Genomic DNA, 10,350 nt, shown 5'->3' on the forward strand with positions numbered 1-10,350 from the left:
ATAAAGTCCGAAAAGGGGAAAGTAAAGCAAAAAGCATGCTCTTAAAATCTAGAACATAAGCTGGGTGCAGTGGCTCACGCCTGTAATCCCAGCACTTTGGGAGGCTGAGACGGGCGGATCACGAGGTCAGGAGATCAAGACCATCCTGGCTAACATGGTGAAATCCCGTCTCTACTAAAAATAAAAAAATAAAAAAATAAAAAAAAGCCGGGCGTGGTGGCAGGTGCCTATAATCCCAGCTACTCTGGAGGCTGAAGCAGGAGAATGGTGTGAACCCGGGAGGCGGAGCTTGCAGTGAGCCGAGATCATGCCACTGCACTCCAGCCTGGGTGATAGAGCGAGACTCTGTCTCAAAAAAAAAAAAAAAAAAAAACTATAACTATGAATCAACAAGAAAAAGACAAATAACTCAGTAGAAAAATGGGCAAGAGATAGCTACAGTTTCAGGAGAAAATACCCAAATGGCCAATACATGTCGGAAGAGACGGTGCTCAGCTTCTCTAGTCATCAGGGAAATGCAAATTAGAACAACAATGAGATCCCATTTCACACCCGTCAGATTGGCAACAATTAAAAAGGCTGACAGTACCAAGTGTGATCAAAGCTGTGGGGAATCGGGGACTCCAGCCCTGCTGGTGGGAGTGTAAATTGGTAGAACCTCTTTGGAGAGCGAAATGGCAGGATATTGTAAAACTCTGTGTATCTCCCATGGCCCAGCCTTCTGCTTGGGGTATACACTCAAGAGAGAAACTCTTGTTTCTCTCTTGTAGATACATGCATGTAAGAAGAACAGTAATACCAAAAAAAAAAAAAAAAAAAAAAGAAAGAAAAAAAGCAATCTAAACAACCATCACTGGTGCGCACAGTTTAATGGTATATATGACTCTTTCCAAGACAGAGTTTTGCTCTTGTTGTCCAGGCTGGAGTGCAGTGGCACAATCTCGGCTCACTGCAACCTCCACCTCCCAGGTTCAAGTGATTCTCCTGCCTCAGCCTTCCAAGTAGCTGGGATTACAGGCGTCCGCCACCACACCCAGCTAATTTTTGTATTTTTAATAGAGATGGGGTTTCACCATGTTGACCAGGCTAGTCTCAAACTCCTGACCTCAGGTGATCCTACCACTTCAGCCTCCTAAAGTGCTGGAATTATAGGCGTGAGCCACCGTGCCCGGCCCTGTGAGACTCAATAGGAAAAGAATGAACTAGATCTTAATTAACTAGCATAAATGGGTTTCAAAAAAATAAGAATGAGGGCCGGGCGCGGTGGCTCAAGCCTGTAATCTCAGCACTTTGGGAGGCCGAGGCGGGCGGATCACGAGGTCAGGAGATCGAGACCATCCTGGCTAACACGGTGAAACCCCGTCTCTACTAAAAAGTAGAAAAAAACTAGCCGGGCGAGGTAGCAGGTGCCTGTAGTCCCAGCTACTCGGGAGGCTGAGGCAGGAGAATGGCGTGAACCCGGGAGGCGGAGCTTGCAGTGAGCTGAGATCCGGCCACTGCACTCCAGCCTGGGTGACAGAGCGAGACTCCGTCTCAAAAAATAAATAAATAAATAAGAATGAGGGGGCAAAAGCAAGTTACAGGATAAGATACATGGAGGGTTTCCTTTCATGTTCATTTTATTTTTAAATGTTGTTTGTTTTGAGACAGAGTTTCGCTCTTTCGCCCAGGATGGAGTGCAGTGGCGCAATCTTGGCTCACTGCAACCTCTGCCACCTTCTCCCCCACCACCAGGTTCAAGCGATTCTCCTGCCTCAGCCTCCTGTGTAGCTGCGATTATAGGTGCCTGCCACCATGCCTGGCTAACTTTTGTATTTTTAGTAGAGACGGGGTTTCGCCATGTTGACCAGGCTGGTCTCGAATTCCTGACCTCAGGTGATCCACTCGCCTTGATTTCCCAAAGTGCTGGGATTACAGGTGTGAGCCCACCACACCCAGCCTTAAATGTGTTTTTGAGACCGGGTCTCGCTCTGTCACCTAGGCTGATATGCAGTGGTGTGATAATAACTCACTGCAGGCTTGACTTCCTGGGCTCAATTGATCCTCCCGTCTCAGTCTCCTAAGTAGCTAGGATGCACCATGATGTCCTGCTGACATACATATAAATATATATATATACATATTTTGAAATGGAGTCTTGCTCTGTCACCCAGGCTGGAGTGCAATGGTGCAATCTTGGCTCACTGCAACCTCCGCCTCCTGGGTTCAAGCAACTCTCTGCCTCAGCCTCCCCAGTAGCTGGGATCACAGGTGCCCGCCACCATGCCCGGCTAACTTTTGTATTTTTAGTAGAGAAGGGACTTCAATGTCTTGGCCAGGCTGGTCTTGAACTCCTGGCCTTGTGATCCACCCGCCTTGGCCTCCCAAAGTGCTGGGATTACAGGTGTGAGCCACCATGCCTGGCCTGATTTTTATCTTATTTTCAAATTTTTTGTAGAGATAAGATCTTGCTATGTTACCCAGGCTGGTCTCGAACTCCTGGCCTCAAGCAGTCCTCCTGCCTCAGCTTCCTAAAGTGCTGGGATTATAGGCATGAGCCCCCATGCCCAGCCTCATGTTTGTTCTTTAAAAGCACACAGAGGGCCGGATGTGGTGGCTCACGCCTGTAATCCCAGCACTTTGGGAGACAGAGGCAGGCAGATCAAGAGCAGCCTGGCCAACATGGCGAAACCCCATCTCTACAAAAATTCAAAAATTAGCTGGGTGTGGTGCTGGGTGCCTATAATCCCATCTCCTCAGGAGGCTGAGGCAGGAGAATCACTTGAACCCGGGGCGCAGAAGTTGCAGTAAGTGAGATCGCGCCACTGCACTCCAGCCTGAGCAACAGAGCAAGACTCCGTCTCAAAAAAAAAAAAAAAAGAAAAGAAAAGAAAAAGAAGAAATTAATGCAAAAGAGACAAATGACCCAACAGAAAAACAGGCCAAGGCTGCAGGCAGGTGATTGCCAGGAAGAGAAACAGAGGCGAGGAGCTAAGGGCAAATAGGGAGATGGGGAGAGGGAGGAGGAGGAGAGACAAGCATGAAGGGGTCAGAGATGGGCCAACGCAGGCAGCACCTGCAGGCACAGCAGCCAGGAGCGAGGTGAGCAGATGGAGGGAAGTCAGGGAGACCCAGGGGAGGGCTGGACGTGGGCGATGCTGGCCAGATGGGTGGCCAGGGTGGGGCTGGGGAAAGATGACCAGGCTGGGTTCTCAGGCCCCGGGCAGCTGGGGCATGGAGGGAGCAGGTCCACATCAAAGGGGTCATGCTACCAGCAGCTGGCAGGGCCCCACCCTTCCCCGCTCAGCCAGGCTTTGCCCTTTGATGTATATGGGGGGGGGGTTTCTGGGTCCCCTGGGCTTCCCTGCCCACTCCCCACTCCACACTGGGCCCTCAGTGCTGCCAGGGCTGGCCCAGCCACCCGGCTTGGGGGAGGGACAGAGTGGAGGGTGGTGGCTTGAGGCTCCCGATGTGGAGTCAGAACCAGGGAGGAGGTCTCCCAGTTGGTGGAGTAGTGGAGACATAGGCTTGTGTCCCCAGTGCCTATGAGGACAGAGGGGCCTGCCTGGGCCATACCACTCTCAAGCTGGGATAGTCCTGGCCCCGTCAGACCCACTACACAGAGGGGCAAACTGAGGCCCGGAGTGGCCGGGGGAGGTGGTCTTTACGGAGGTGCAGCCCACCAGCACCCTCACCCTTCTCTCTCCTGGCTCCTGGGCCCTGCAGGGGGAGGGAGCAAAGTGGGAACAAGGGATGAGAGGCAGACAATGGGTAGCTGGTCCCCCAGTATCCTCCACCCCTCCCCACAGTACTTCTGGCTGTTGGTCCTGTCCCGGGGGCTGGTGGGCATCGGTGAGGCCAGCTACTCCACCATCGCCCCCACTATCATTGGCGACCTCTTCACCAAGAACACGCGTACGCTCATGCTGTCCGTCTTCTACTTCGCCATCCCACTGGGCAGGTGAGAGCCGGAGATGCCAGGGGCTGGGTGAGGATCTGGGCAAGGTTCCCTTGGACTTTTGAGTGCTCCCACTCCCTGGGGTTCTGGCCCAGGTGGGCGCCCTCAGAGAACTAAACATGTAGGTGATCAGCCTTTGAGAAATGCCTGGACCTGCTCCCTGGCCAGCTGGCTGGGTGGGGAGGGTGGGCAGCCTGCCTTGCAGACCAGCAGGCACTCCCTGTCCCCAGCCCGTCTCTGCTCAGCCTGACGTGTCTCTCTTCTCTGCAGTGGCCTGGGCTACATCACTGGCTCCAGCGTGAAGCAGGCAGCCGGAGACTGGCACTGGGCATTGCGGGTAAGGCCTACGTCCCTTCCCACAAGGACACTCTTCAGTCCAGATCTCGCCCCACGGTTGCCCAGTGATGTATCCCAGGCTAGGACATAGACCTCCAGGATTCCTCCCCCAGCTGCCTGGACTCTGAAATCCCTGCCCTTCCAGATGAGTCCAGATTGAGGTGTCAGAGCCAGACACAGCCCTGCCACCCTCGGGGTCCCCAGGCTGAGGGTTGGAATCTCCCGCCCGGGAGTCCCAGGTTGAGAGAATCAAGGATTCTCCCACCACGTCAGGAAATTCCAGGTCCGTGGCGGAGCTTCCTGCTTCCAGCCCTGGCACTGTGCTAGGGTAAGGCTGGGACAAGACCTCTGTGTGGGGGCCCCAGGGTCTGGAGCCACTTCCTGTCTCGCTGGGTTTGGGGCAAGTTACCAAGGCCCCAGGACAGTGCAATCGGAGGAAACAGAGATCCCCAGTCTCTCGGAGGAGCGGAAGCTTAAGACAAAGTGTTTTTTCCTAAAAGCAGGAAGGAAGTGGCCTCCGTGGAATTTCTTAGTGTCGGGGGGGGACAGGTGGGGGGGCGAGAGGGAGGCCGCAGGCAGAGGAACTCCCCAGCCCAGGGGCTCCCAGTCCCGGGGGCATGCGGGAAATTGTTCTGTGGGGCTGGTGAGATGGAATCCAGGCTGCCAGGATGTCACCCTCCCATCCGGAGAGAAGCCTGGGGCCTTGGAAGTTCTGTTCTGGAAAATGGGCTGGACACAGGGAAGATCGAAAAGGGCTCATGAGCCTCTGTGGGGCCTGCATGGGCCCCCCACCAAATGCCAGCCCACCTGATCTGTCAGTCCAACACTTCATACCTGGACAGCACCTTCCCAGGGCCCCGCGACTGAGGAACCTACATGGGGAACCTTCTCCAGGAATTATCTCCTCCCTGAAAGTCATCATCCCATCTGGCTACTTATCTTCCATTCATCTGTCCATCCATCCGTATGTCCATCCGTCCGTCCCTCCCTCCCTCTCTCTCTGTCCATCTCTCCATCCACCTCTTCAGCCATCTCTTCTCCATCCATCCATCCACCGCTCCACTCACCCACCCCTCCTCCTTCCTTCAGTCTGCCCGGCTTCCCTGTATCCTCCCCATTCTGGTCCTGCCCCTGGTCTGGACAGTCCTTCTCAAGCCTCCAGTCTCTTGACTGACCTCAGCCCCAGCTTTTCTTTTTTTTTTTTTTTTTTTGAGACGGAGTCTCGCTCTGTCACCCAGGCTGGAGTGCAGTGGCCGGATCTCAGCTCACTGCAAGCTCCGCCTCCCGGGGTCCCGCCATTCTCCTGCCTCAGCCTCCCGAGTAGCTGGGACTACAGGCACACGCCACCTCGCCCGGCTAGTTTTTTGTCTTTTTTGGTAGAGACGGGGTTTCACCGTGTTATCCAGGCTGGTCTTGATCTCCTGACCTCGTGATCCGCCCGTCTCGGCCTCCCAAAGTGCTGGGATTACAGGCTTGAGCCACCGCACCCGGCCTGCCCCAGCTTTTCTCAGCAGCCCAGTTAGGAAGACTGGGCAGATACCAGCTCAGAGGAGACCCCTAGGGCCTAGAGAAGGCACGGCTTGCCCGAGTCCCTCCTCCTGCAGCAGGGACGAGCCTCACTGGGCCCTGGTGTCCTAACTTCCTGCTCTCTGGCAGGTGTCCCCTGTCCTGGGCATGATCACAGGAACACTCATCCTCATCCTGGTCCCGGCCACTAAAAGGGGCCATGCTGACCAGCTCGGGGACCAGCTCAAGACCCGGACCTCATGGCTCCGAGATATGAAGGCCCTGATTCGAAAGTGAGTACCTGGGAAGGGGTCTGGTGGGAAGAGGGAAGGGTGCTGAGATGAGAGGGCCTCTCCCTGCAGGGCAGCCCCCCAGCACCCTCAGCCAGACACCCCACCACCTCTGCTGCCTCAGTGCTAGGGGGGACATTTTGGCCCCTAGAATCAATTATTCCTGCAGCCTGAACCCTCATCCCTGGAGCCTGTAAGATGAGGCATTCGGGGCCTCCTGTTCCCCAGTGCATGGGGCTGCCTATGGGGGCTGAAGGAGGTCCCTGAGCTCAGTGTCACTGCCTGGCCTCTCCCCAGCCGCAGCTACGTCTTCTCCTCCCTGGCCACGTCGGCTGTCTCCTTCGCCACAGGGGCCCTGGGCATGTGGATCCCGCTCTACCTGCACCGCGCCCAAGTTGTGCAGAAGACAGCGGAGACGTGCAACAGCCCGCCCTGTGGAGCCAAGGACAGGTGGGGCCCGCGGGGTGGGCCTGGGGCTGGCGAGGGACCTCGGACAGGAGAGCTCCTCAGCCTTAGCCCCCTTAACTCATGCCCCACCGTCCTCTGTCCCCACAGTCTCATCTTTGGGGCCATCACCTGCTTTACGGGCTTTCTGGGTGTGGTCACGGGTGCAGGAGCCACGCGCTGGTGCCGCCTGAAGACCCAGCGGGCCGACCCACTGGTGTGTGCCGTGGGCATGCTGGGCTCTGCCATCTTCATCTGCCTGATCTTCGTGGCTGCCAAGAGCAGCATCGTAGGGGCCTATGTGAGTGCAGTTGGGGGGCAAGGGTGCAGGGAAGCTGGACCTGGGCCACGGGAGGGTCTGGAATAGGACATTTGGTCTGATTTGCTGGACGTTCCCTTCCCTCAGGGAGGCTGCTGATCTCTGGCTGCCCCTGCTCATCCTCAGCCTGGCCACGGCCTGTCCAGGGCCTCTGGTGTCTCAGGGCCGCAGGGATGGCTTGGTGTCTGGTTAGCCCATGAATGGATGTGGGCCTGGGAGGGGTGAGGATTCGTGGGCTCCCTGCCAGCAGCCAGTGTGTAGTGAGCAGGCTGCAGCTGCTGTGGATGGAGGCACCCCTGATGGTGGCTTTGCATTCTCCTGGGCAGATCTGTATCTTCGTCGGGGAGACGCTGCTGTTTTCTAACTGGGCCATCACTGCAGACATCCTCATGGTGAGCCAGGCAGGCCGAGGTCACCTTGTGCTGCGGACCCAGACCTCTTGACCTCACAGGGGTGGCTGGGGAGGGCCGGTGAGGGGGTGGGAGAGCTGGAAGTGGGTGGTGGGGAAGGCAGGCCTGCCAGGAATATGAACCCAGAGGCAGGGAGGGGATCAGAGTTTGGGGTCGGCCTCCGGACAGGGCAGGAAAACAGGGTTGGGCAGGCAGGCAGAGCGAGAGGCTCAGGTTAGTGTCTGGGAGGCTGGCAGTGCCAGGCTGGCACTGAGGTGGTGCTGCCTGCCAGCACTCCTCCCAACCCGCCCCCCCCACCGGGTCTGAGCATCCATGGGCTCTGCCCCCTGCTCAGCCTGGCTCCCAGGCGTGCCTGCCCGAGTGCCTGCGGCTGGGGCCGGGTGGACAGAGGCTGTCTTCACAGGGCCAACAATGGGCTCTAGACCAGCCAGCCAGGGACAAAGGGCTGTCTGAGCAGCCAGCAGGGGCTAGGGATTTGTGGCCATCTGGGGGTGGCAGGAGTGTGACACTTGGTCCCGTGGCCAGGGGAGAGTATCTGGGAGGTGTCGGGGCAGGCTCTGGGGCAGAGAGAGGGAGGACTCAGGGGTGGACTCTCAGGGTGCTCGGGGTTGGGCACCCCAGCATGGCATAGCCTCGGAGATGAGTCTGCCAGGGACCATGGCTCCTGCACTTCGGGAAGCCTGCCTCACCCCACCCCAAGCCTCCCAGCATCTCCGCTACCCCCGGGGTGTCACTGTGTCCTCCTGAGTCCATGGGCTGGGGCGGTGGCAGGGGTGTGCCAGGGTCACTGCACAGGCCCAGCGTGAAGGGAGTGAGTCTGTGGATCAGGTGCTCTTGGTGCTGGGCACGACCCCTCCCCTGCGTCCACCCCCAGGGAGCCCCTGACAACTGCCGGCAGGGTCAGGGTCCCAGGGAAATCGTGTCCCAGTTTATTAAGTGTCACAGTTTATTCCTACTGGAAATGGGGTCACTCGTCTCATCAGGCTCAGGCCTTTTTCTACCCGCCCCCACCTCCCGTAACGGGATGCCCCGTGGGTGCTGGCTGCTTGCACACAATGCCCACTAAGGCTGGCGCTCCGAGGAGGCAAGGTAGCCGGAGTTCGGGGCACAGGGGCTGCCTGGGCACCCACAGAGCTGGCTGTGCCTATCCCACCTCCACCCCAGCCCCTCCTGACTCTGGCCTGCCCAGCTTTGAAGCAAAGCTCCTGTGGGTCTGGGGCCCAGCAGGGCCTAGGCATTCAGTGCTGAGGGTGCCCATGGGTGAGGGGCCAGCTCCCGTCCCAGGCCAGTCGAGGCCTCACTTGGTCTTCAGGGAGGGGAAGGAACCAAGATGGGTCTTTAGCTTGTTGGGAGGTGAGGACAAATGGCCACGGCTGGAGTTCGGGTTCTCTCGGGAACATGTGCCTCTCTGGATCTCAGTGTCCCCATGACCCAGGGCCAAGGGCAGAAGCCAAGGCACCCTGGTCTCAGGAATGGAGCAGGAGCCACCCCAGGAAGGTGGCACCGCGGCCGTTCCTGATGTCTTGGGTACTCCAAGACTTGGAGGCCTCCGGGCTAATGGCCTCTAGTGACTGGCACCCGCGCAACCCCCAAAGTATCCTCCCTTGACCGCATGTAGCTGGGAGGGAGGTGAAGATTGTCATTTCTGAGGGGTGTCCTGGGGGCGCAGCAGGTTTGAGGCCAGTGATGCTTCCGGTCTGGGGCAGGCTGCAGTGGTCTGGGTTGAAGGTGTGGAAGCCCCTGGGGCTGAGGGGGTGACTGCAGCTGTGTGTGGAAGGGGCTCAGGGAGGAGAGGGGTGACTGGTGGGAGAGGAGCAGCCAGGCTGGTGGGGTGGGCAGTAGAGGGGACTGTGGGGAGGAGGTACGGCCCAGCAGGGAGAGGTGTCAAGATCCAGGGCAGGGGAGAGTCTGAGGGTGTGGAGGCTTTAGAAGCGCCATGGCCCGGGGCTGGGGCCAGGCGGGTGGGCCTGGCTCCTCTGGCCACTGACCTGCCTGCCTGTTCCGCAGTACGTGGTCATCCCCACCCGGCGGGCCACTGCTGTGGCCTTGCAGAGCTTCACCTCCCACCTGCTGGGGGATGCCGGGAGCCCCTACCTCATTGGCTTTGTGAGTAACCCTGGGGTGGGGCTGGCCTGGGGAGGTTGGGGGGCTTCAGGAGGGCTCTGCCCTGACATCCACCCCCAAATCCTCACAGATCTCAGACCTGATCCGCCAGAGCACCAAGGACTCCCCGCTCTGGGAGTTCCTGAGCCTGGGCTACGCGCTCATGCTCTGCCCCTTCGTCGTGGTCCTGGGTGGCATGTTCTTCCTCGCCACCGCTCTCTTCTTCCTCAGCGACCGCGCCAAGGCTGAGCAGCAGTGAGTGGGGGTGAGGGAAGGCCTGCTGTGCCTGCTGGGAAGCAGGGACCGTGATAGCCCCTGTGAGCCCTGCCCTGGGATGGGTGGGGAGGGTACAGGCCTCCCATGCACCCAGTGGGTGACCTGGTTGCTGGGGTCCAGCCCCCGGGTCAGCCTGGAGCTGTGGGGGGGCCACAGGGGTGTCCGGGGGGTCCAGACGTGGGTTTGGCTCTGGACTTAGTGGTTTTCAAAGCTGGGACCCCCTCCCCTTCCTCTTACTTTCTGACTTTTCTCCTTTCCTCTTTACTCCTGTCTCTCTCTCCTCTCCCCACCCCTGGGCTCTCCCACCTCCCCCTGGGGCTGACGAGGTCCCTGCCCAGCACCTCCGGTCAGCTGGCCCCCAGGACGCGATGTGCCAGAGCAGTGCCCGGGCCCGGCCCCCGCTGATGCGCCGCCCTGACCCCCGCCCGTCTCTCCCCCAGGGTGAACCAGCTGGTGATGCCGCCCGCATCTGTGAAAGTCTGAGGTGGTGAGTGCAGGCCGGGAGGCCCCCGGGGGCTCCCTGCGGAAGGGGGAAGGCCAGGGTGAGGTGACAGGGAGCACTTTTCTTCGGAGTCACCTCCTGCTCCAGCACATCCCACCAACCCTGGGCTTGGTCTCTGAAGATGTTGCCAGAATTTACTGATGGAGCCATGGGTGGGACAGCAGGCTCCTCCTTCCAGTAAATGAGCTCCCCTTTCCTTCCTTCCAAGGGCTGGGTGGGGCCTCACA

At 58.7% G+C, this 10,350-nt stretch overlaps 1 protein-coding gene across 3 annotated transcripts in view; it reads left to right on the forward strand.

The window, feature by feature from the left end:
- LOC105472158 (SPNS lysolipid transporter 2, sphingosine-1-phosphate) overlaps positions 1 to 10,350 on the forward strand; it is a 42,224-nt gene that overhangs the window by 29,720 nt on the left and 2,154 nt on the right. The window contains exons 4-12 of one of the 3 annotated variants that reach the window (XR_011615330.1): positions 3,789 to 3,940; positions 4,208 to 4,274; positions 5,930 to 6,072; positions 6,367 to 6,519; positions 6,625 to 6,814; positions 7,159 to 7,224; positions 9,250 to 9,348; positions 9,437 to 9,600; positions 9,948 to 10,108. Coding sequence is in view for 1 of the 3 variants with exons in the window: in XM_011725175.3 (XP_011723477.1) it covers positions 3,789 to 3,940; positions 4,208 to 4,274; positions 5,930 to 6,072; positions 6,367 to 6,519; positions 6,625 to 6,814; positions 7,159 to 7,224; positions 9,250 to 9,348; positions 9,437 to 9,600; positions 10,062 to 10,104 (1,077 nt within the window). In the remaining 2 variants the exon portion in view is untranslated. Of the gene's footprint in view, positions 1 to 3,788; positions 3,941 to 4,207; positions 4,275 to 5,929; positions 6,073 to 6,366; positions 6,520 to 6,624; positions 6,815 to 7,158; positions 7,225 to 9,249; positions 9,349 to 9,436; positions 9,611 to 9,947; positions 10,109 to 10,350 lie in introns of all 3 variants that reach the window. The other 2 variants (XR_003016004.2, XM_011725175.3) reach the window with 2 other exon arrangements.

The sequence above is a fragment of the Macaca nemestrina genome, chromosome 17 (assembly GCF_043159975.1).
Source record: "Macaca nemestrina isolate mMacNem1 chromosome 17, mMacNem.hap1, whole genome shotgun sequence".
NCBI lineage: Eukaryota > Metazoa > Chordata > Mammalia > Primates > Cercopithecidae > Macaca > Macaca nemestrina.